Source organism: Staurois parvus, unplaced genomic scaffold (assembly GCF_062004578.1).
Source record: "Staurois parvus isolate SC_StPar_1 unplaced genomic scaffold, SC_StPar_1.0 ptg000393l, whole genome shotgun sequence".
Classification (NCBI taxonomy): domain Eukaryota; kingdom Metazoa; phylum Chordata; class Amphibia; order Anura; family Ranidae; genus Staurois; species Staurois parvus.
Window position 1 is genome coordinate 1501548 of NW_028318189.1, and position 27195 is coordinate 1528742.

Here is a 27195-nt window from a genome sequence, read left to right on the forward strand (position 1 = left end):
CTGCCTGTTGCAATCATAGGAGATATTTACATATTGTGTGATAATAAAAGTGATAAAAAATGAAAGGGACAGTGTAAAAATAAAATTAGCAAAATAAATTACCCCTCCCTCATGCTCATGCACAAAGGCGAACACAAACATCAGATCAAGGGCAGTAATTCTAGCACCGGACCTACTGTGTAAATCTAAAGTGGTAACCTGTAAAGGCTTTTAAAGCATCGCCTAACAATATTAGAAATTTACGTAGTTTACCGCCGTTGCACGGGCGTGTACAATTTTAAAGAATGTCATGTTTGGTATCTATTTACTTGATGTAACATCTTTTACACTTTATCAAACAATTGGGCAATATATTGTGTTTTTGTGCATTAAAATAAAAGAGTGCATTTTTTCCAAACAATTTACATTTGAAAAATCAATGCGCAAATACATAAAAATAAAAATGCAACACCCACCAGTTTATTCTCTAGGGCCTCTGCTTTAAAAAAAAATGTTTATTTCATGTAAACAAAACGTGTCAGAAAATGCTTGGTTTTCAAGTGGTTAGAAGAGTGGGTGATGTGTGGCAGAACCTTCTAATGTTGGCCCTAAAATGCCAGGATAGTAGAAGCAGCCCTCCAAATTACCCCTTTTTGAAAAGCAGACACTTCAAAGTATTTATTAAGGGGCATGGTGAGTATTTTGCAGATCTTATCTGTTGCCACAAGTTTTTGTAAAATAAAGAAAGAAAATTAAAATGTATTTTTTCTTATCTTTTTCAAAACCTTGTGACAAAAAAAAAATTATCTGCAGCATACTCACCACGCCTCTTATCAAATTCTTTGGGGTATCTACTTTCCAAAAAGGGGTAATTTGGGGGGGGGGGTTTGTACTATCCTGGCATTTCAGGGCTTCTGAAACTGATAGGTATTGAGGAAGTGACACAAGGAAACATGCCCTTTGAAAGCCTGAAGAAAGCCATTGGATTTTGGGGGTCTGTGAGTGACTAGGCTGCCAAAAGGTTTCTCACGCGTGGTATCCCCATACTTGGGAGCAGAATGTGTTTGGGGGGTGTTATTCCACATATACCCATGGCAAGTGTGAGCAATATATCATTTAAGTGACAACTTTGTGTAACAAAAAAAATTGTAATTTTCCAAAAATTTGTAGCAAAACATAAAATCTTCCATTGACTCAACATGCCTCTCAGCAAATTCCTTGGGGTGTCTACTTCCAAAAAGGTCTTTTGGGTGGTTTTTGTACTGCCCTGGCATTTTAGCACCTCAATTGTGATAGCCAGAAAGCTAAAGCTGCGTAAATTCCAATATACAGTGGGGAAAATAATTATTTGATCCCCTGCATTTTTTGTAAGTTTGCCCACTTACAAAGAAATGAAGGGTAAATAATTTTTATCATAGCTGTATCTTAGATGATAGAGACAGAATATCAACCAAAAATCCAGAAAATAACACGATACAAATGTTATAAATTGAGTTGCAGTTTAGTGAGTAAAATAAGTATTTGATCTCCTATCAACCAACAATATTTCTGGCACCCACAAACTGGCTGTGTGCTCATGTGGTACACAGATTAGTCCTGTCAATGTAAGACATTTCTCCTAATGACAACTCGTTATGTGTATGAAAGACACCTGTCCACAGAATATTTCTTCTATTCAAACCTCACTCACCATCATGGGCCATCATCAAGACCAATGAGCTGTCGAAGGACGCCAGGGACAAGATTTTAGACCTGCATAAGGCTAGAATGGGCTACAAGATCATAAGCAAGAAACTTGGAGAGAAGGAGACAACTGCTGGAACAATTATTTGCAAATGAAAGAAATACAAAATAACTATCAATCGCCTCTGTCTGGAGCTCCATGCAAGATTTCACCTCATGGGGTAAGGATGATCATGCGAAAAGTGAGGGATCAGCCCAGAACTACACGGGGGGAGCTTGTGAATGATCTCTTGGCATTTGGGACCACAGTCACCAAGCAAACCATTGGTAACACAATATGCCACCATGGATTGAAATCCTGCAAGCTCCCACAGGGTCCCTCTCCTCAAGAAGGCATATGTACAGGCCCGTCTGAAGTTTGCCAATGAACATCTAAATGATTCAGGCAAGGATTGGGAGAAAGTGCTGTGGTCAGATGAGACCGAAATAGAGCTGTTTGGCATTAACTCGAGTTGCCGTGTTTGGAGGAAGAATAATGCTGACTATGACTCTAAGAACACCATCCCTACAGTCAAGCACGGAGGTGGAAACATTATGCTTTGGGGCTGCTTCCCTGCTAAAAGTACAGGCCAACTTTGCAGCATTGAGGGGTCAATGGCGAAGCCATGTATTGTAAAATTTTGAATGAGAACCTTCTTACTTTAGCCAGGACAATGAAGATGGGGTGTGGATGGATCTTCCAACATGACAATGACTCAAAACATACCACCAAGGCAACAAAGGAATGGATCAAGAAGAAACACATTAAGGTCATGGAGTGGCCTAGCCAATCTCCAGACCCTAATCCTATAGAAAATGTTTGCAGGCAGCTGAAACTTTGAGTTGCCAAGCAACAGCTAAGAAACCTTAAGGATTTCGAGAAGATCTGTAAAGAAGATTGGACCAAAATTTCTCCTGAGATGTATGCAAAATACCACGAAACGTCTTATCGCTGTGCTTGCCAACAAGAGTTTCTCCACCAAGTCATGTTTTGCTTGGGGATCAAATACTTATTTTACTCACTCAACTGCAATTCAATTTATAACATTTGTATCGTGTTTTTTTTGGATGTTTGGTTGATAGTCTGCCTCCATCATTTAAAATACACCTATGATAAAAATGACAGACCCTTCATTTAAGGGCAAACTTACAAAATCTGCAGCGGGATCAAATGATTTTCCCCACTTCATATACCATAGTTTGTAGATGCTATAACTTTCGCACAAACAAATTAATATACACATATTGGGATCTTTTTTTTTACCAAAGACGTAACAGAATACATTTTGGCCTAAATTTATGACTCCGTTTGAGTTTACTGGATATTTTTTATAACCGAAAGTAGAAATTTTTTTTTTTATGTTTTGTGATATAAACGAAAAATGACCCAAAAAATTAAATGGTGATCAAATATCACCAAAAGAAAGCTCTATTTGTGTGAAAAAAAGGATGCAAATTTTGTTTAGGTACAGCGATGCATGACCACGCATTTACCAGTTGTAATAGAGCAGTGCCGAATAGCAAAAAATCCCCTGGTTGGGAATGGGGGAAAACCTTCTGGGGCTGAAGTAGTTAAAGCTGCTTGCACAGTTGTAGAGGCTCTTCGCTTGTACTGAAATCACTTAATTTGAGTTTCTCTCAGTGTGCATTAGAAGTTGCAGCAAATCAAAGAGAGCTTGTCTCATTTCCTGCATGGAGGACATCTAGCAATGTCTAACTCGTTACTCCCTAAACTGATTCCATAGTCAACTCTTTCATGTATTGGATTTTAGTTCTTCAGTCATAGAGGCTCAGCATCACATGACATCACAGGAGTGCTGTCAGTGATCGCTGACAAGCTGATCACGTGATAAGGTAAAAGGTCAATCACAGCGACCTTTTACCACGTGATCAGCTGTGTTCAATGACACAGCAGATCACAATGTAAATACAGTTGCCGGTTATCGGCTGCACTTTCCTTACGCTGTCACAGTGTGAGGAAAGTACTGCCGATAACCGGAAAATGTGACAAGGGAGATCTGCACTAATAATCAGGGCTCTGATGATCAGTGCCCTGATTATCAGTACTGCCCAGCAATGCCGACCAGCAGTGCCTCCAGTCGGTGTTATCAGTCAGTGCCTTCCATCAGTGCCCATTATTGCTGCATATCAGTGCCTCCTCATCAATGCCCACCAGTGCCACCTCATCAGTGCTGCCTATCAGTGCTCATCAATGCACATCAGTGAAGGCGAAAAATTACCAGTTTGCATAATTGTATAATAGAAACAAAGAAAACCTTTTATTTCTTTTTCTTCAGATTTTTTGCTTTTTTCATTTACAGTGCAAAAAAAAACCCAGTGGTGATTAAATACTACCAAAAGAATGCTCTGTTTGTTTGAAAAAAATTATTAAAATGTCATATGGGTACAGTGTTGCATGACCGCGCAATTGTCATTCAAATTGCGACAGCGCTGAAAGCTGAAAATTGGCCTGGGCAGGAAGGGGGGGGGGAAGCAGGAAGGGGGGGGGGGGGGGGGCGGGGAAAGTGCTCTGTAGGCAAGTGGTTAAAATATGGTATGTAATAAAAATGAAAAGGTTTTAATTTCAATAGCATATTGATGGAGGAAGGGAAGTACCAGGGAAGGCAAGGTTTTCCAGGGTTTGTTTCCCTAGCGTCATAAGTAGGATTCTCTGTTTTACTTACTGACAGCAAGGACAAAAAAAATATTCATTCTCTTTAATGTTAATCAAGTTATCAGGCCTCCAAATTACCAGACATCCTTGTTGATACATGTATGTCCTTACTTTTGGATAAACAGCTACTCTTAAGAGTTGAACATTGCATTCTGTGTTAGCAATGTATAGACTCTGTTACTTCAACTTAGAATGATCTTTCTTCTGAGGCTGGTAGGAATGGTCAAAGATAGATGACTGCCATCATCAGGCAACAAATCACCTATGCTACCATACGATGCGTACATTTATTGCAACATACTGTATACTAAGGATCCAGTGGACTTGCAAAAATAGGTTAGATCCCTACAATGAAATAATTGTTTTCCTGCAAAAACCTCTCAAGACATTTCTGGTAACCTGGGCTATAGGTAGGCAACGCTTTATTATAAGTGATATCTCTGTTCAAGCAATGAACTAGTAATGACATGTTTTAGTATTCTTTGTCATGTAAATTGTAATCTAAAAAATAACTCCATTTAGTTTTACATTTAGAAGAGAATTAGTCATAGTTTAAACTCCAGGATTACCCACTTTTCAACAATTTTGAGATGATGCTTGACTGTTCAATTCAAGGATAAGCATCCTAAAATGGGATGAATTATAACTGATTGCAAAGTATTCATGAAGATAAAAAAGTTAATCTAGTAATAACATCATAGTTGCAGTAAGAAACAATATATTACAGCCAAATTGTATTTCTAAACATTGTTTTTGCATTGGTACTTGCCCTCAGCAATTCTCAGCTCTCTATGCCCTTTGACATGATGACAACCCCTTGCCTATTAGCCTTGAAAAATGGAGAAAATTGACTTTCAAAAATTTAGCTCCATTTGACCTCAAAGGTAGTTGGTGTGTTTGTATGTTTTTGCTGTGAATGAGTGTTTCTGTGCATGTGTGTTTAGGGAGGTCTTTTCATTTTTTCATTGGCTGTGTCTCGGCCAAGAAGGAGGGGGAAACCTGGGAGAGCTGCTGTTCTCGTGCACATCTCTGGATCAAGATCTGGCTCAGGTAAGTATTAGGGGGACTGAAGGGATAGTTGCGCACTGAAGGGTTTTTTTTACCGTCATGCATAGAATGCATGACGGTAAAAACCTTGAGCCTATAGAACCACTTTAAAAGCTGGCTGAAAAAAGACAATGCAAGCTCATGGCCAAAGCTACATCTGTAATCTTGTCTTAACCACTTGAGGTCCAGGCTGTTTATAAGTGGTTTACGGACAGCTGGTTAAATGAACACTACAAAATTTAGATGTTCATTGATTTGCCAAGTTTTTAAGCACAGTGTTCTGAACAATGTACCGGTACTTGCTCTCTTTATGTTTTTTTATATTTTAAATTTTTACTGTGTGTTTTTAGAACTTAAACCAAAATGTAAAATTAGATACATGGGGCTTATTTATAAATATTTTCACACAACTTTCATGCAGGATACATACATTTTTCCAATGAAATTCAAAAACATTTATAGATAGCCCCCCAAGTGAAGAAATAAACATTTTATTTTAAATCATGTATTTTTTTTTTATACATTGCACAAACCACATTTAATCACAACCCTTACTCTATAAATAATTAAATTGGACCTTTTACACGTTTAGTGCACTACTTCTACCCCTTTATGCTTCTTTATAACTCATATTTTTATCATATAAACATTGTATCATCTATTCATTTTTAACCTTCAATGTCTTCTTTAAATACAACTTTCACTAAGAGAAAAGAAAAAAAAAACCCCAGCATACTCTTTCGGCTGTACATTCCGTCATCAGTATACAGTTCTTCATGCTTCCTCAACCTATTAAATTACTACCTGATCTCTCTCATGTCTCTAAGATCAGTTCCTCTATATCCTATCCAGGGTTTTCTTATTTCCTTAGACATCCCCTTTTACTATACACAAATTTTTCCTTCCTTATTTTGTCATCTACTGATTTTACCCATTCCACACAGGTTGGAGTTATTGGCAACCACCTCTGTGAAATTAATTTCCGCACTAGAAATAGACAACTAAGTACTGCTATCTGTCTGACACCAAACGTTCCGTCCCCTTCCATATATTCCAATATACATAACATTGGATCTAAATTAAAGTGTTACTAAAACCACAACAGTAAAATCAGCCTGTTTATGCAGTCAAGCATTCTTGTTGTACTCACTGTGGATCCTAAGGGGTTGAAAATTTGCTTTGTGTAAAAAGTCCCTCTGCACATGCTCAGTTTAGTGTGTATGTTCTAGACGGGGGTTTTTTTTTGCCTTTGGAGGGTGCATGTGATCAGCACAGCGCCAATCAGCACTGTCCAGACAGAGGGTCAGGGGTCCTGCAGCCTCATAGGGCAGACATAGGAGAATGAAAACTACTCCTACAAGTGCTCAGCTAAATACTGATAGAAGTCACAAGACTGCTCTAACTGCTGATGAGAAAAGGTATTTAGCAGTTTATATTTACTAAACTAATTGCATTTCCATGTTCTGTGTACTGTGGGAGACCAGATATAATGAATGTGTTTAGTAAAACTTTAAGATATATCCTAAAAGCGGAATTGATGATGCCAGTTACCTCCCACCAATACCTATACAGCTTTGGGCACCTCCAAATCATATGGTTAAGATCCCTTTGGAGTCCGTCTTCTGCCCAAAAAGAAGCAATTTCTGAGGGAGATGATATGCCCTATGCAGCAAAAATAAATGAGATATTATTTGTGATGGTGACAGGAATACTAATGGTCCTTGCTCCAATATTGGTTTCCACTGCTCCTCTGTTATATTTCCTAGGTCTTTTACTCAACGATTTCTACAAGGAAGTTTTTCTTTTCCCCCTGTTGCCACATCACATATGTTAGCATAGAGATCTGAAAGCATTCCTTTAGATGACCTTGCACCAATTTCTTTATGGAGAAGAGGTATTTCATTCCATTACAAAACCCTTTCTTTGAATTGCATGCCCAAGGCATGTCTAACGTGTAGGTATCTATAAAAGGATCAGCTTGAGATAATATACTCTTCCGTTAGTTCTTAGAATGATTTGTAGTGTCATAGCTTTATATAGTTGGGTAATGCCACAACTCTCCTACTTTTTGATTTTCCCTATGCTATGAAGTTCCTGTAAATATTTATTGTCCCACAATGGGGAATATTTTGTATAACCCTGATAACCTAGCAACCCCTTAAAGCAGAGCTCCACCCAAAAGGGGAAGTTCCGCTTTAAGTCTTTGTCTCCTGCTCCCCATTAGGATTGGCACCTTTGGGGAGCGGGTACCCAAATTTGACAAGTACTCACTTCCGCTGCCAATCGCCTAGAGCAATCGGAAGCAGAAGTTATCCTCATAATCTTCCCCCATAGGCAGATTACATCCCCTTAAATGTTGTAGCTGTGCCGCAAGGAAGTAATGCGAGAGGTGTGACAGCGCTACCCCCCCTTACCTATGGGTAGTTGCAATATGCACAAACGTATTTTAGCCTGTCCCCTTTTCCATATTAGTTCTCTGAAAATGGTGTCTTATTTTTTGGAAGCACTGTTTGGATATCCAAACTGGCGAATTGTGTAATGCATACAAAAGTTGCGGCGTTTAGATCATCTTGATTAAATTGCATTGCCCAGCCACTGACAAGGGAAAACTATGCCAAATCCTACTTTCATGCTTAAAATTAACTATTAGAGGAGCTATATTATTGGTAAGATTATGTCTGGGATCTTCTGTTATGTATATCCCCAAATATTTAAATTAATTAGCTACCTCTACCTGAGAGGGCCCAGAGGACAAAGGTCCTCAAGGGGATCCACTGGTACTGTAAATGCACAGTTTTATCCTAGTTTATTGTCAAACTAGAGAATCACCCAAAATCCATTTTTATATCCATCATGGCAGTCAAGGAGGACTGGGTATCTCCTAAAAATAACAATACATCATCTGCATACATCTGGTACCATGATCGTTTGCCACCTGTCTAATAAGTCCATCTGTGAAATTTCCTTGCCACTAAAAATTCCACGGTCAACTGTTAATGGTGATATAACAAAGGAAAAGCAACTGGGAACAACAGCAACTCAGGCATGAAGTGGTAGGCCACATAAAATGACAGAGTGGGGTCAGTGCACAGAAGTCACCAGCTGTCTGCAGAGTCACAAGCTAAAGACCTCCAAATTCATGTGGCCTTCAGATTAGCACAACAACAGTGCGTAGAGAACTTCATGGAATAACTTTTCATGGTCGAGCATCCAACCTTACATCACCAAGTGCAATACAAAGCATTGGATGCAGTGGTGTAAAGCACACCGCCACTGGACTCTAGAGCAGTGGAGACTTGTTCTCTATAGTAACAAATCACTCTTCTTTGACTGATAATCTGATGGATGTGTCTGGGTTTGGCTGTTGCCAAGAGACTTGCCTGACTGCATTGTCCCAAGTGTAAAGTTTGGTGGAGGGGGGATTATGGTGTGGGTTGTTTTTCAGGGGGTTGGGCTTGACCGCTTAGTTCCAGTGAAGAGAACTCTTAAGGCGTCAGCATTCCAAGACATTTTGGACAATTTCATGCTCCCAACTTTGTGGGAACATTTTCGGGTTGACCTCTTCCTGTTCCAACCAGTGCACAAAGGAAGGTCCATAAAAACATGGATGAGCGAGTTTGGGGTGGAGGAACTTGACTGGCTTGCACAGAGTCCTGACCTCAACCCAATAGTACACCTTTGGGATGACTTAGAGTGGAGATTGCCAGCCAGGCCTTCCTGTCTGACATCAGTGCCTCACAAATGCGCTTCTGATAGAATGGTCAAACATTCCCATAGACACACTCCTAAACCTTGTAAACAGCCTTCCCAGAAGAGTTGGGACTATTATTGCTGCAAAGGGTGGGCCAACTCACTGGGATGCCATTAAAGTTCATGTGCGTGTAGAGGCAGGCGTTACAATACTTTTTGCAATATAGTGTATGTCCCACACTCTCTCCTTCTTCATAAAACTGCTGTTTTTGAAACAACTGCCTATTTTATGCCTTCGTCAAGACCATCTGTTTATATCCCTACTGTTTACCCAATCAATGAGTGTATCAGGAGACTGATCATCCACATACTGTCTTTCCGCAACCGTAACATCATCCATTATAGTTAGTTCCCGCTCCCTGGTGCGTCCCTTAATTTTCTATATCTGTTGTATCAGTATTCTCCAGAGGAATGCCTCAAGGGCATCCCATACCACCCCTGGAGGTGCTGTACCAACATTCAATAAACTCCTTCATAGATGTTGACACTCCCTCTGTGTCTTTTAATAACTCCAACCAGAAAGAACTTGTCTTCCATACCTCTATTCTCCTGTTCTCCCCCAAACACAATGACCGCACCAATGGTGAATGGTCTGATAAGCCTCTGGGCATATATTTTGTATTTTTAATAGAATATAGTAAGGTCTCATTGCCCAGGGCTAAAACAATCCTAGAGAGTGTGGAATGGGTTCTAGAAAAACAGGAATATTGTTGATCATTTGGGTTTCGCAGTCTCCATATATCCCTCAGCCCTGCCTCACCCAACAATTCAAGCAACATGTTATCAGGTGCATGGTCTGTCAATGTGCCTGGCGGATACCTATCCACCCTCCTGTCCAAAACCATATTAAAATCTCCCACAACTAATACAGGGACATCAGGTTTATCAGATAAAAATCTTATCAAATAATACATAACCTTGCCCTTAAATGGTGGTGGAATGTATATGTTGGCCAAAACACACACCATATTCTCAAATGTGCAATAATGAAAAATGTACCGGCCCATGTCATCTATGCTAGTCTGCCTGCAAGAAAACGTCTCCCCCAACCCAATCAAAATGCTTACAACCCTTGAGTATGAGGTGTCTACTGAACGATATTAGGTTCAAAAGCTCCCATGCCTCAATTGAGAGGTTGTTTCCTTGGTAAGATGTCTCTCCTGCAGGCAGAGTACCACAGCATTATATGCAGTTATTGTAGAAAAACTGCTGTTCTCTTTACTGGGTCCCCAAACCCCAGACATTCCAAAAGCATATATTCATAACTTTAGGCTGCATAAAAAAAAAAATCTCAATTATATCATATGTCATATTAAAAATTCATGCTTCCAAAGTGACCAGGCTAAATACCCTCCTTATCTTTCCTCCCTTATCTATACCCACTGATATGCAAGTACCACTATGTGAAAAGCGGTCTATATGATTGTGATCCATAGAAAGCGTTTTCAGTCTTTTTTCCTTTTTCTCTGTAGTGCTCCTATAAAAGGTTCCTTAGCCATTTGCCCTACTGAGGATTTACCCCCCTTCCTGACCAGGCCATGTTTTGCGTTACGGCGCTGCGACCTTTTTTTCCCACTAATTGAGCTTTTTTTCGGTGGTATTTGATTGCCTGTGCGTTTTTTTTAATTTTTTGCGCTATAAAAAAAGTCAGACAATTTTGAGAAAAAAGCAATATTTTTTACATTTTGCTATTAAACATGTCCAGTAAAAAAATTTAAAAAATCTAATTTGGTCATAAATTTAGACCAAAATGTATTCTGCTACATGTCTTTGCTAAAAAAAAAATCCCAATGCATGTAAATTCATTGGTTTACGTGAAAGTTATAGCGTTTACAAATGGCAGTATAGATACTGAATTTTTTTTTTTTACTAATAATGGTGGTGATCAGCGACTTATAGCGTGACTGCAGCGGGCATTCTGACACTGGGGGGAACTGACTTGGTGTCACTCACATCCCCAGTGACACCAATACAGTGATCTGTGCACAGCCATCCAGAGCAGTGTGCCCGAGCCAACAGGGCGGAGGACTGTCAGTAAACAAAGCAGCCCTCCTCCCTGTCGGAGATCCTCGGTAATCGCCGAGTGCCAGCCGCGGTCATGAATGGCAGTGCAGGTAGGGCGCTCATGCGCAGCCCCTCCCCGGAATTGCAAAATTGTGTATATATACGTGATTTTGCGCACCCCTGCCGCCCTGTAGCAGTATATCTGCTATAGGGTGGCGGGGATGTGGTTAACTTCAAATACACAACAAAAAAAGACAGCAGACAACCATAGAAAAAACCCTCACTCCACACCTGGCCCACACTAGGCCTATACAAGGGGCATTTGTAATGGACATTACATGTGACCAATGTAGTGTGTAAACTCTCATTACTGTAAAAGTCCCTAACTATATCCCTACCATGTAGAGAGAAAAAAAGAAAAGAAAATAGGAGAAAGAAAAATTACTCCCCCAGAAGGCCAAACCACCATTACCCTTTCCAAAATGCAGCTTCCCAGCCCCGCTCCATTTAAATAAGTAAAAAGAAGAAAATCTCTAATCTATCTACTGTGTAGCCCGACATATACACCTTCAAAATACTATTTTCAGTTAGTCTGTGACTTTCTTTCATTATTTTATAAGCATGCTAATGCCTCCATTGACGTGTTTAAAAAAGTTGGTTTCCCCAAAAGTTGCTATCCTTGCCGCCAAGGTTAAGTGCATGGCATACGTGATCTTCAGTTGCTGCAGTCTTTGTTTGATCTCTGTAAACTTAGACCTTTTTTTCAAAAGCTCTGGGGAGAAGTCTGAAAACATTGAAATTCTGGTTCTATTATAAAATATGTCCTTCATCTCTCTAGCCTTCTGAAGTATAGTAACTTTATCTTTATAATAAAGCACTCTCATTAGAAAACGCCTAGGCTGACCCCCTGGCTGTGGTGATCTAAAAGGCACTCTGTATACTCTTGCTATTGCAAAAAATGCTGAAAAAGTCTTTTCCGAAATGTTTCCACAAACCACCTCTCCAAAAATTCATTGCGGCTAGATCCCTCACTGCGTTCAGGGAGTCCCACAATCTTCACATTATTCCTGCTCAGCTTGTTTTCCATGTCCTCCATCTTAGAGGTATATGCATTAACCTTTTCACTTATAACTTTTAGTTCTTGCTTCACCGCATTCAAATCATCCTCCACTGAATGTATCCCCTCCAAGACTGTTGTTCTCTCATGCACTTTTTGTAAGTCATGCCTCAGGAAAGTCATCTCTTTTCTTATACCTCTAATTTGATCAATAATTTCAAGTAAAGAGGACTTACAGGAGCTGACTACTTGTAAAACTTCTTTCAGAGAAAGAAGAAGATTAAAATGTCTTCCACTGTCAGAGCCCCGGCTTCAGGAGACGAAACTAGGGTTTCCATCTCAGTTGTTGTTCCACCTGCTGCGTTGGTCCCTAGAGCTGCCATGTTTTGCCCTGGGTTTTTCTTTGCTGGCGAAGCCCCACCTGGGTTTTAGATTGCAGCGGGGCAGACTGGCCTCCTTTTGTTGGTGTGTGTGCAAGCCGTATCTGCTGCTTGGCTTCCCTTATCTTTTGCTGAATGCTGGGAATGCACACCAGCACCATCCTGCTGTGCTGTTTCCTCTATATTCTTCCTTGTCATGAGGGATGTCAGCTCAGATGTGCCTCAGTGGCAAGTTCCTTAGTTGGTGTGTCTCAATTGACCTGCGGCGTGTGTCTCAGCTGGCCGGCAGTGTCTCAACTGGCCAGTGGCATGTGTATTAGCTGTTTGGCGGTGTGACTCAACTGACCGGCTGATCGCTGCTGCAATGTCTTCCAGGCTCCTGAAAAAAAAAAGTGAATGCACATTTTTTTACCTGCATTTATTATATTTTTTTTAAAGGTGACCTTATCCTTTAAAATGACTGCAGAGTAGACCCTCAAACGTTGGCTGCCAATCAATGGGTGGAGTTGTCTTCCCAAAATGGCATCTGCTTATGCTGGAGATGGGTGACCTGGCTTCAATGAAGTGTGGGTCAGATGATGAGCCTTTGCCATTGATGATGGGTGTGTGAGACGTGTGATTATGATCTTGATCATGTGTGTCATGATGATCCGATGAGTGTTGAGGCGTGTTCCCCAGACCACCAGATAGCACCCTGGGACTAAAAATGTCTATCCTCAGGTAATCAGAGGAAATCTAAATTTCTAGTATCTAATCCTTTTGTAAACTACTAATCTATATAATCCATAAGAATTTTACTGTTATTTTAGGGGCATTTTCTTTGAGGGTTTGGTCATTTTTAATTTGTGAGGTTTAATTTTTTTGGTGTAACAGCATTTAAATGGGAAATTTTAACTACAAAGAGGTGGAGTTTCATACATATTGGTCCGTAATTAAAATGTTGATGATACACATAAAAGAAATGAAAACCCTTTTTTGGAAATAGGATATTTTGCAGGGATAAAGTATTTTTGTATCCGATGAGCATATATACATTGAAACATTTTTGAAGACATTCTAAATATGGCCATCATAACTACAGTTATTTTACCAGGTAAAGGTTGTAAACATTCCTTTTGTAGGGAATATGTCATAAGGTCTTAATCTTATGACTTGCAATGTCATACATGAAACTGACTTATTTTATCTGAATATTTGCAATATACAAAAGATTCCATCTCCTCTCATAACAAGACTTCAGGCATTTCCTCTTGTTGGTTTAGCTTTGCACATTCTTCTGAGCTAGTTGATTGTTTTGCCCATAAGTGAAGCAATGCATAGAATGCTCCCTGTACAAGAAATCCTTTTTTGTCTAGCTGGTCAAATAACATTTTTTGGTTTCTTCCATTGCCCCAACAATCTCAGGTGGACTATAGATACTGTGTACAAGTTTTTTAACTTGTTTGGTTAGTTAATTTTTTCCATTGTTCATTGCTTGCAGACCAAATTTTCATAGTTGTAAACCAGTTTGTGATATAACTGACACTGGAAGCTTCATATGACCCTATATTTTTGGACGTTTTTGGTTTTCTGTATTTCACACGCTCTGCATCATAGTTCACAATTAGAAATAGTAAAATATAATTATTTATTCAGAGGTGCTCTCACAGCTGTTAAGCCATGAAAACACATCATGTCTGAAAGATGTAGGACAAAAAATTGAAGAATTCACTTGCTAACCAAGAAGATCATAAATGCTTTTCTCCCAACTTGCATTATACCCTTTTGAAAGAATGTTGTATGGTCAGAAGTGACAAAGTTGACATTTTTAATGCATGGGTTACATTTTGGCATCCATGATAAACAGTCCATGATAAGAGTATGCCAATAGTAATTTAAGGTGACATTAGTGAAATAACAGTGGAGTATTTTATTACCTTAGGATCCAGACAACTTGGAACCAAGTTGAACTGAACTTACAGTTGCAAGAAAAAGTATGTGAACCCCTTGGGATTACCTGGAGTTTTGCATAAATTGGGCATAAAATGTTCTCTGAACATTAAGTCACAACAATAGAAGAACACAGTCTGCTGAACATAATACTACACAAACATTAGATGTTGCCATGGTTTAATTGCACATAACATGTAAACATTCACAGTGCAGGGAGGAAAAAGTATGTGAGGCCCTAGCTTAATGCCTTCTCCCAGAGCTAATTGGAGCCAGGAGTGAGCCAACCTTGACTCCAATCAGTGTGAAGATATTGGATGTGTTGCTGGCAGCTGTCCTGCCCTTAAAAAAAACACACCTGTTTTGGGTTTACTGGTTTCAAGAAGCACTGTCTGATGTGAACCATGCCTAGCAGAAAAGAGCTCTCAGAAGACCTACGATCAAGAATTGTTGACTTGCATGAAGCTGGAAAGGGTTACAAAAGCATCTCCAAAAGCCTTTATGTTCATGTGTCCATAGTAAGACAGACTGTCTACAAATGGAAAAAGTTTAGCACTGTTGCTACTCTCCCTCGGCGTGGTGGTCCTGTAAAAATGACTGCAAGAGCACAGCGCAGAATGCTGCACGAGGTAAAGAAGAATCCCAGAGTGTCAGCTAAAGACCTACAGAAATCTCTGGCACATGCTAACATTTTTGTTGACACATCTACAATAAGGAAAACATTAAACAAGAATGGAGTACATGGGAGGACACCACGGAGGAAGCCATTGCTGTCCAAAAAGAATATTGCAGCACGTTTGATGTTTGCAAAAGAGCACCTGGATGTTCCACAGCACTACTGGCAAAATATACTGTGGACAGATGAAACCAAGATTGAGTTGTTTTGGAAGAACACACAACACTATGTGTGGAGAAAAAAAGGCACAGCACACCAATATCAAAACCTCATCCCAACTGTAAAACATGGTGGAGGGAGCATCATGGTTTGGGGCTGCTTTGCTACCTCAGGGCCTGGACGGATTGTTGTCATTGATGGGAAAATGATTTCCAGAGTTTATCAAGACATTTTGCAGGAAAACGTACGACCATCTGTCCGCCAACTGAAGCTCCGCAGAGGATTGGTGATGCAACAGGACAATGACCCAAAGCATACAAGTAATTCAACAAAACAATGGCTGCAACAGCACAGAATACGCCTTCTGGAGTGGCCCAGTCAGAGTCCTGACCTCAACCCAATTGAAATGCTGTGGCATGACCTTAAGAGAGCGATTCACACCAGACATCCCAAGAATATTGCTACACTGAAACAATTTTGTGAAGAGGAGTGGTCCAAAATGACTCCAGATCGTTATGCAGGTCTGATCTTCAACTACAGGAAACGTTTGGTTGAGGTTATTGCTGCCAAAGGAGGGTCAACCAGTTATTAAGTCCAAAGGTTCACATACTTTTTCCTCCCTGCACTGTGAATGTTTACATGTTATGTGCAATTAAACCATGGCAACATCTAATGTTTGTGTAGTATTATGTTCAGCAGACTGTGTTCTTCTATTGTTGTGACTTAGATGACGTTCAGAGCACATTTTAAGCCCAATTCATGCAATCTCCACGTAATCCCAAGGGGTTCACATACTTTTCTTGCAACTGTACATCATATGGTAAAAATCTGCATTTTTTTGCTGGAATATTACTTTAAACCCCAAAACAATTATACATTTTCTGAAAACAGAGGCCCTGCATAAAAAAGGGCCTCTGGTGGTGGCAATTGCAATTATTTATGTTGCATGATATATGCACAATTGTTTGTCAAATGCATATTTTCAGGGAGAAAATACTACAAGATGGGCTTGTATCGAGTAAATAGATAGACAACTTGTTAAGTCTTAAATTTGTGTTCTTTGGTGAAACAGCAAAAAACTGGTATCCAGAATTATCCATAGGCTTTTTACAGGCTTTCAGTTTAGATGTAACCATGAATTTTGGCACTAGAAATATTGCTTTCAATCAGATGTTTGTGGCAGTACCTCACATGTGTCACACAATCGCCTTTTACATGTGAGTTTACACAATGCAGCAGCCTTGAGCTTGCTTTAACCCCTTTACTACCAGGACCTTTATGAACATGCCTTGATATAAATGGTTTAACCTCTCTTACCTATTATTCTGGGTGGTCCTCAATTCACATACTCTCCTGCCCAGTAAGTTCACTGCTGTCCTGCTGTGATCCACCAATCTGCTTCCACAGCCTGGGCCCTTTGCCACCATCTTGGTCCTACTCAGTCATCAGGAGTCCGCTGTCCCTTCCAGGTTCTTGCAGCCAGCCCCTGATAATGCACACTCTGCCTGTAGCAAGCGTACACACAGAGATGGACGCGGTTCAACCATTCTGCTCCAACCCTCCATCTTGTAGACCCTTCTCCCCCTCTTTGATCATCCCCCCTCCCTCTCTGTTGAGTGACATGTGGTCGGTGTGTGTTGGCAGAGGTCAGAGGCAGCCAAAGCACAGTAGGGAGCTCTGAGCTATAAAACCCCCAAGGGAGCGGGGCCTAGCTGTTTAAGAAACTGTGCAATCTGGCATATCGTAAAAGTATAAACCAAGTCCCTCACTGAACTTCAAAAGACCTTCCAAGGGGTCATAAAGACAGACTTACTTTTAAAAACTCACATTTTCATATAAGTTGATATCTTCACGTAGGACCTAAACACGGAGCCCATGTTCGGAAGGCTCAATTTGAGATCATTCTCCTGGTATGTTACACCCCTTAGCTGGCATACATAGAAAAGCAGAAAAGTACATCTCCGTAACCATTCAAGTGTATATGACGTGTCATCTCTAACTATTCCGCAGCTGCGGCTGAATATTAATATACTAGTGGCCAGGCCGGCAAGTGCCCCTAGACCAAGTAATGAATTTTAATGGCAGCTATGAGAGTTTCTGGGTATAACTTAAGTCTCCTCCTACACTCCCCTCCCCAAAAGGAGAGGATTGGTTTACTACTCCAAAGAGACACCCTGCTGAGATCCTAGAAAAAGGGCTGTTATGCTTGGAGTTGGGTCTGTGAGAGAAAGCAGAGTCTCCCAATTAACCTCGAAAGGGAGTGAGAGACAAGAAATCCTTTTTGAGCTCATAAGACTTAAAACTGCTTAAACCAAGGCTGATTGGCAAGTACTTTAGCCCTATAAACTCCTTTCTGTTATCTCTTTGCTGTGCTATTGTTCTCTGTATATTTATATATATATATATATATATATATATATTGGTTACATCTTTTTTTTCTGTAAATATTTTTATTGCACCCTTTTGACCTTTTAGTAATAAATCTTTCTTTCTGAAAGTGATGAACGGTTTCTAAAGCTCTTTAATGCAACTTATGAATTCCTGCCGCTGAAGAGCGCTACTATGTGTGTTTAACCCTCTGTATAACCTGCCTGCGGTGACAGTGGTATACAGACGATTATTTCAACCATCATAGTGTTATTGCTGATATTGCCGAGTTTCCTCTTTCTCTGTACAAAATGGAGGTGGTGGCAGTGTGAAGGGTTAATTGCGTAATTAACTTGACCCAGTAACAATCGCGCTCAGGCTGCAAGCACACAGGTTGTGGACCATTAGCTGGAAAATCTGTGTGCAGGGCGCAGCTGGGCGTGGCATTGTTACGCACGTGACATCGCGGTTTTAGATTGGCTAGTCCTTCGGTCACGAGTTTGGTGAGAAGGGCTGGTGTCAGGAAAGGACTCACCACTGATAGTGCTGGGGCTCACCTGCTCTATGGGCTGCAGTACCAGTTCTTGCCAGCGGGTGCTTTTCAGCAGCCAGGATCTCACCTCCTGCAATCAAGCCATCACCTGAGGCTGATTGCAGGAGGTGTATTTAAGCAGTAATCAGGCCTGCAATCGGTGCCTTGGTGTATTGTTCCCATGTGCCTGTGATAACCTGTTTTCCTGAACCTGCTCCCTGTGATCTGCTCCGTGTCCTGTCTGCCTCTCTGTACCTCTTGCTTGATCAACTATGTATGACCCCGGCTAGCCCTAACTACTCTTTTGTTCTGTATATATTGGGTGAAGGTTTCTGATTGGTTTTTACTTGCACGGTGCGTTTGTATATTGGTGTGTTGCACAAATGAACTATATTATTACATTGCTCCTGAAGCCTGCTATTCCCTGTCAGTCCACACATCTCTGGTCATACCTGTATTCTTGACAGCTGGGGTCTGACGTCGCGATTGTCACACTGCCCACTAGCCGGTTTGAATTCCTGCTGCTGCAGATATCTGGGATATGCGGTGTAGATATCCCAAGAAGTTGCAGGAGCATTTAGGTGTAGGGGCAACGCTGGACTAAAAATGTTTTAAAAAGTTAAAAAAAAAAGTTTATAGCTCACGGTGGGGCAGGAGAGTGCAAGGGTAACCTTTCGGAGAACGAAAGTCCTTTTTTGAACAGTACATGAACAGGAGGCTATAATGTTGTTTTTTTTCTATGGATATTGTGTGTGTATGTGTGTGTGTGTGTGTGTATATACAGTCAGGTCCATAAATATTGGGACATCTACACAATTCTAACATTTTTGGCTCTATACACCACCACAATGGATTTGAAATGAAACAAACAAGATGTGCTTTAACTGCAGACTGTCACCTTTAATTTGAGGGTATTTACATCCAAATCAGGTGAACGGTGTAGGAATTACAACAGTTTGCATATGTGCCTCCCACTTATTAAGGAACCAAAAGTAATGGGACAGAATAATAATCATAAATCAAACTTTCACTTTTTAATACTTGGTTGCAAATCCTTTGCAGTCAATTACAGCCTGAAGTCTGGAACGCATAGACATCACCAGACGCTGGGTTTCATCCCTGGTGATGCTCTGCCAGGCCTCTACTGCAACTGTCTTCAGTTCCTGCTTGTTCTTGGGGCATTTTCCCTTCAGTTTTGTCTTCAGCAAGTGAAATGCATGCTCAATCAGATTCAGGTCAGGTGATTGACTTGGCCATTGCATAACATTCCACTTTTTTCCCTTAAAAAACTCTTTGGTTGCTTTTGCAGTCTGCTTTGGGTCATTGTCCATCTGCACTGTGAAGCGGCGTCCAATGAGTTGTGAAGCATTTGGCTGAATATGAGCAGATAATATTGCCCGAAACACTTCAGAATTCATCCTGCTGCTTTTGTCAGCAGTCACATCATCAATAAATACAAGAGAACCAGTTCCACTGGCAGCCATACATGCCCACGCCATGACACTACCACCACCATGCTTCACTGATGAGGTGGTATGCTTAGGATCAAGAGCAGTTCCTTTCCTTCGCCATACTCTCTCTTCCCATCACTCTGGTACAAGTTGATCTTGGTCTCATCTGTCCATAAGATGTTGTTCCAGAACTTTGAAGGCTTTTTTAGATGTCGTTTGGCAAACTCTAATCTGGCCTTCCTGTTTTTGAGGTTCACCAATGGTTTACATCTTGTGGTGAACCCTCTGTATTCACTCTGGTGAAGTCTTCTCTTGATTGTTGACTTTGACACACATACACCTACCTCCTGGAGAGTGTTCTTGATCTGGCCAACTGTTGTGAAGGGTGTTTTCTTCACCAGGGAAAGAATTCTTCGGTCATCCACCACAGTTGTTTTCCGTGGTCTTCCGGTCTTTTGGTGTTGTTGAGCCAACCGGTGCGTTCCTTCTTTTTAAGAATGTTCCAAACAGTTGTTTTGGCCACGCCTAATGTTTTTGCTATCTCTCTGATGGGTTTGTTTTGTTTTTTCAGCCTAACGATGGCTTGCTTCACTGATAGTGACAGCTCTTTGGATCTCATCTTGAGAGTTGACAGCAACAGATTCCAAATGCAAATAGCACACTTGAAATGAACTCTGGACCTTTTATCTGCTCATTGTAATTGGGATAATGAGGAAATAACACACACCTGGCCATGGAACGGTTGAGAAGCCAATTGTCCCATTACTTTTGGTCCCTTAATAAGTGGGAGGCACATATGCAAACTGTTGTAATTCCTACACCGTTCACCTGATTTGGATGTAAATACCCTCAAATTAAAGGTGACAGTCTTCAGTTAAAGCACATCTTGTTCGTTTCATTTCAAATCCATTGTGGTGGTGTATAGAGCCAAAAATGTTAGAATTGTGTCGATGTCCCAATATTTATGGACCTGACTGTGTATATATATATATATATATATATATATAACAATAACTCCCTTTTTAACTTTTTTTTTCTGCAGATTTATCAAGCTGTGCTTTGAATGCTTTTCCACTTGGTCTGTACCTGACTACAAGTTCAGTTTCTGATAAGATCACCTCCATCTCTTTGGCTGATAATGAGATAAAGAATCTGCCGGGAAAATTCTTTAATACTTATCAGAACTTAGAAAGTAAGTGAAATTTCATTTATTTCTGAAAATGTCATGTATTCTTCACATAAAAACAAACCAAATGTAAACAGAGTGTAGTTGCCATCTCCCTCATAGGGCTCGTTCACACTTGACTAATTTCTAACTCTTGCAGAATGCCCCTATAGCGTTTGACAAGCGTTAGACAGGCATTTGGGAAGCATTTTTAACACTCCTCAAATGCTCCCCAAACGCCCTATATGCATTTTTGAGGCAGTGCTACATATAAGAAACATTTAACTGTATCAACATGTATAATTCTAATAAATCAAAGTCATTTGCAAATGTTACTCCTCAGGCGCAATACATTTATTGTGATCCTAGCCTCAAAGGTGGAACAACTCAAATTTATTTACATCTAAATTTCCATGTAGTATCAACTGGTATGTATACATTATGTCAATATGTATAAATGTGTTGTATAGAATACTCTACTCTGCCAAATGTGTTTGTTAGTATATACTATGTTACCACAATGGGGTTGAGCATACTTTTAAGTGACGTTACAAACAGAGTAAAGTCATGATTCTTTTCTATGATAAGCAAATCCAATCGGATAAAACGAGCGCTGGATAAACATAAAAAGGAGCAGCTAGCATGAAAAGGTAAAAACCTCAAACCCTCTCATCAATAATAAAATTAAACTCATGCAGCGCTAAAAGTATGATAAAACACATAAAATCGTAAATTATAAATTATATGATACCAATATAACAAAATTTAATATGAAAGTGACCAAGTTCAATGACCTTATCTGTTATAGTGACATAAATAGATAATAATATAAGATGACAAGCTATAATATCCGCAAAGGTTTAAAAATATGAAAGTGACCAAGTTCAATGACCTTATCTATTATAGTGACATAAATAGATGACAAGATATATCCACAAAAGTTTAAGGTGCCAGAAATCAATACACGCACTATGGCATATGGTGAAGTGCAAATATACGCACTATAAACATATGGTGAAGTATAGATGTGATAAGAACGTCCCCAATTGGCTTTTCCAGGTGCATATGTGATTAGTCTCTGATTAGTGTAGATCCGTGATGGTGAAAGATAAAATAAATGACCGTAGATTGTACTCACCAGAGAGCGCAAATGAATGCGCATTTGAGTATTAAGGACCAACTCCTGGTCATCAGCATCAGGTTACTTAAAACATCAGGGGGGCAGGCTGCACACCATCAGGTAGTATTCGGCACCGAGGATAGATTAGCCACCAGGGGAATCACACTAGTAACTTCAGTCAGGTCACAATGGGTATCCTTGTGGAAAAGATTCACCAGAAGTGAGCCAAAACAAAAAGACTTCCCATAGTGTAGTAACTTTTAATTTATTCAAAGTTAAAATGAAAAGATGAAATAAACTCACAATGGATAAATGATGTCCAAATAGTAACAATCTGGTACTCTGATGTCCATAAGAAAGTGTACCAAGCATACTGTGTCAATGAGGCAGGCTTCCTGACATGTTTTGTGCACAAGCACTTTTTCAAAGGCAGCCTGCCTCTCCTCATAACACTTCTTTTATATGGAAGTTCGCACATGTGCAGTACCGTCTGTCACCACCGTTTGGACATGCCTAGAACGCTCAAGCGGCGGCCATTTTACTGTAGACCATACATGCCATAGAAAGCATAGGAACCATGCCATTCAAGGCGAGACAAGAGAAGGTGAAGGTCTCCATGTTAATATTTGATCCAGGCAATTAAATATTAATATTTAACTCAATGAAAAGCCCCCGCTGATAAAGGGGGTGGGGTAGTTATTCTCGACAAGAAGAATTATCTATCCCAAGTATACGAGATCCTTAATAATAATAACACTTATACGGAATTCCGTAGGAACCCGCTCATTCCCTATAACAGAATGCTAAAATCAATTCTCAAATGGGGTTTTGATGCAGGGATTCTACATAAAAGGGAGAATGAATATCTCTGCCCCACCTCCCCTAAATTACTGATTCTCTACTGTCTACCTAAAATACACAAAAACCCGGTCAACCCCCCAGGTAGGTTGTTAGTTAGTGGTATTGGACACCCCCCCCCCCCCCCCACACACACACACAGCACACAGGAAAAAAGGAACTCGAAGAGCTGTGTTGTGAGTAGATAAGCTGTGTGCTGAGCTCCCTCCCCATCACAAATTTATCTCATGTGTCAGGATAACTTCACAGCAGTGACTTATGCTGGTAACAGAGGAACAAGGCACTAGACAGAAATTACACTTGGAGCTTTATGCCTCTTTCACACGGCCGGTTGTTCTGCCGCTTGTAAATGAATGTTTTTTTATTTTGAAATTCCAACACTCCTGGCACAGAGATCACTTGTGTTTGTACATTGCGTTTATCTGCGTTTACGTGCGGCTGCGTTTAGCTGCATTAATAAATTCTTGCCTTTTCTATAGCAACTGTTTACTTATTTCTTCTTTGTACTGCGATTAATTGCGTTTATGTACAGATAGCTGCGATACATCGCTCCTGGATGCTGTCAACTTTATTTTTCCTAAATGCATAAAACTGTTATCAAAACGTTGCTAAATGCAGTGTGTGAATGGAGCAATAGAGATGCATTGTCAGCATTTAGCTGCGGTAAATACGTTCCTCTAACCGCATCTAAAAGCTGAAATCTAACCGCTGTGTAAAAGGGATCTTAGAAAAAGATAAGTAAACACTACAGATGTACAGTTGTGTTCAAAATAATAGCAGTGTGTTGAAAAAAGTGAATAAAGCTCAAAATCCTTCTAATATCTTATATTTCCATACACACAAATGCATTGGGAACACTACACATTCTATTCCAAATCAAAACATGAAGAAAAATATATCAAATTTGTGTTGTTCCTCTAAAACAATTTAAGAAAAGCGAATATTAGACTGTTCAAAAAAATAGCAGTATTTGTATTCTTCTTTACAAACTCAAACATTCACTATATAAACTGAAAACTGTTTGAAGATTTTGCTTTCCTTTGAATCACTTAATTAATATTTAGTTGTATAAGCACTGTTTCTGAGAACTGCTGTACATCTGTGTTGCTTGGAGTCAACCAACTTCTGGCACCTGTGAACAGGTATTCCAGCCCAGGATGATTGGACTACATTCCCCAGTTCTTCTCTATTTCTTGGTTTTGCCTCAGACTGCATTTTTTATGTCACCCCACAAGTTTTCTATTGGATTAAGATCCGGGGATTGGGCTGGCCACTCCATAACGTCAATCTTGTTGGTCTGGAACCAAGATGTTGCACGTTTACTGGTGTGTTTGGGGTCGTTGTCTTGTTGGAACACCCATTTCAAGGCATTTCCACTTCAGCATAAGGCAGCATGACCTCTTCAAGTATTCTGATGTATTCAAACTGATCCATGATCCCTGGTATGCGATAAATAGGCCCAACACCGTAGTATGAGAAACATCCCCATATCGTGATGCTTGCGCAACCATGCTTCACTATCTTCACAGTGTACTGTGGCTTGAATTCAGTGTTTGGGGGTCGTCTGACAAACTGTCTCCGGTCACTAGACCCAGAAAAGAACAATCTTACTTTCATCAGTCCACAAAATGTTGCGCCATTTCTCTTTAGGACAGTCAATGTGCTCTTTGGCAAATTGTAACCTCTTCAGCACGTCTTTTTTTCAACAGTGGGACTTTGCGGGGGCTTCTTGCAGATAGCTTGGCTTCACATAGGCGTCTTCTAATTGTAACCGTACTCACAGGTAACTTTAGACCTTCTTTGATCTTCCTGGAGCTGATTGTTGACTGAGTCCTTGCCATTTTGGCTATTCTTCTATCCATTTGATTGGTAGTTTTTCGCTTTCTTCCACGTCTTTCAGGTTTTGGTTGCCATTTTATAGCAATTGCGATCATTTTAGCTGAGCAGCCTATCATTTTCTGCACTTCTTTATATGTTTTCCCCTCTCCAATCAACTTTTTAATCAAGGTATGCTGTTCTTCTGAACAATGTCTGGAACGACCCATTTTCCTCAGAATTTCACTGCACTGTAACCAGCATGTACAATATTTGTTGCTTTCCTTCCTTAAATAAGGGCAATAATTGCCACCTGTTTTTCAAAGAATGAATGACCTCACTAATAGAACTCCACACTGCTATTATTTTGAACATGCCCCTTTCATTTAGTGATTCAATTACACAGAATCAGCAGCATGCATGTCATGACTGTTGGGTCTGTTGGATTTCTATTACTCTACTACACCTGCTAGTAAATTATTTGCCATGTAGAAATATCATTTCTACCAAAAACAGTGATTGATCAGGTTATTGATGTCTGACTGCTATTATTTTTGACACAACTGTATGTGCTTTGTTCAGATTTCATGACTGAGGTTTACAACCACTTTAACCACTTTCCTACCGGGCACTTATACCCTGTTCTTTACCAGGCCAATTTTCAGCTTTCAGTGCTGTCGCACTTTGACAATTGTGCGGTCATGCAAGATTGTACCCATATGAAATTTTTATCTTTTTTTTCCTCACAAATAGAGCTTTCTTTTGGTGGTATTTAATTGCCGCTGGGTGCTTTACTTTTTGCGCTATAAACAAAGTGTGCAAAAAAATTTGAAAAAAAAAGTTTGTTTCTATTATAAAATTTTTCAAACAGGTAATTTTTCTCCTTCACTGATGTGCATTGATGAGGCGGCACTGATGGGCACTGACAGGCAGCACTGAAGGGCACTGTTAGGCAGCACTGATAGACAGCACTAATGAGGTGTCACAGATAGGCGGCACTGATAGGCAGCACTAATGAGGTGTCACGGATAGGTGGCACTTATAGGCGGCACTGATGATGGGTACTGATAGACAGCACTGATAGGTGGCACTGACTGGCATCACTGCTGGGCACTGACTGGCAGCACTGCTAGGCATTGACTGGCGCAACTGCTGGGCACTGACTGGCACAACCGCTAGGCACTGACTGGTGGCACTGACTGGTAGCACTGCTGGGCTGCATTGATGGGCACTGGTGGGTGGCACTGGTGGGCACAGGTGGGTGGGCACAGGTAGGTGGCACTGCTGGGCACAGGTAGGTGGCACTTCTGGGCACAGGTAGGTGGCACTGGTGGGCACTGCTGGGCACAGGTGGGTGCACTGCTGGGCACAGGTGGGCGGAACTGGTGGGTGGCGCTGCTGGGCACCGATCATCAGGGCACTAATCATCAGTGCCCTGATGATCGGTGCCGATCCCTGCTCTGACAACTGCCGGTTCTCGGCAGTACTTTCTTCACGATCTGACAGCGTGAGGAAAGTGCAGCCGAGAACCGGCAATTGCATTTCCCGATGATCAGCGTGTCATTGGACACAGCTGATCACATGGTAAAAGGCTGCTGTGATTGGCCTTTTACCACATCACGTGATCAGCTGTGTCCATTGGACACAGCGATCACGGAGATCGCCGGGTGCACGCCCCCTGGGGCGCGCAGGAGAGCGCATTCTGGGAGGACGTCATATGAAGCCCTCCCAGAACTAGCCGGCCGCAGTGTAGCCATCATTCAGCTATCTGCGGTTGGCAAGTACTTAAAGTTTATTTTTTTCAAGAAATTTGGATTTGAAAAACCAATGCTAAAATATTGTGTGACACACAAAAATATGCAAGCCATCCTTATATTTTCTAGGGTGTCTGCTTAAAAAAATAGTGTTTATTAATGTATAATGTTTGGGGGTTCTAAGTGATTTTCTACATCTGGGAGAGGAATATAAGAATTAGACTGCACTGGAATTGATTAATATTGTTGGTCAGTAGCAAAATGTTTAGAAATTGAATGGCCTTTAAACCCACTTTTAATATTGCATAAATGTTCTCTGACCCCAACAATCTAGAAGTATGGCCAGTTTAAGTAAATCAACCCTTAATTGTTTATTTATTTTGAGTACACATTATGTTATTTGGTAGTGCGGCATTTTTTTGGTATTGTATAATTCTCACCCAATTGCATGTAATCATAGGCGATAGGGCCTAGATGCAGACACTGTGTCCATGGCCAATCATTTGCAGGTAATTGCTGCATGAGTGATTACATGCAGTTGGCTGCAAATAACTGCGTGAGTTGTCAGCCTCCCATTGCTTTCAACACACCGCTAACTGCAGGGAACATACACCCAGTCTCCTGCAGCTAATCGCAGATGGCTCCATTTCCAAGTGTGAATCATTCTATGACAGAATACAAAAGCCTTCAGTGCTTTAAATTGTTTCATAGAACTCTGTTTTCAATTTAAATACAAGACGTTTCTTGACATTTACA

The 27195-nt window shown here is 40.5% G+C and overlaps 1 protein-coding gene across 1 annotated transcript in view; it reads left to right on the plus strand.

Moving 5' to 3' along the window:
* The window catches only part of LRRC20 (leucine rich repeat containing 20), a 295143-nt gene that overhangs the window by 133881 nt on the left and 134067 nt on the right, over positions 1–27195 (plus strand). Inside the window, exon 3 of the mRNA XM_089686201.1 lies at positions 20770–20919. Within this exon, the coding sequence (XP_089542327.1) occupies positions 20770–20919 (150 nt within the window). The remainder of the gene's footprint in view (positions 1–20769; positions 20920–27195) is intronic.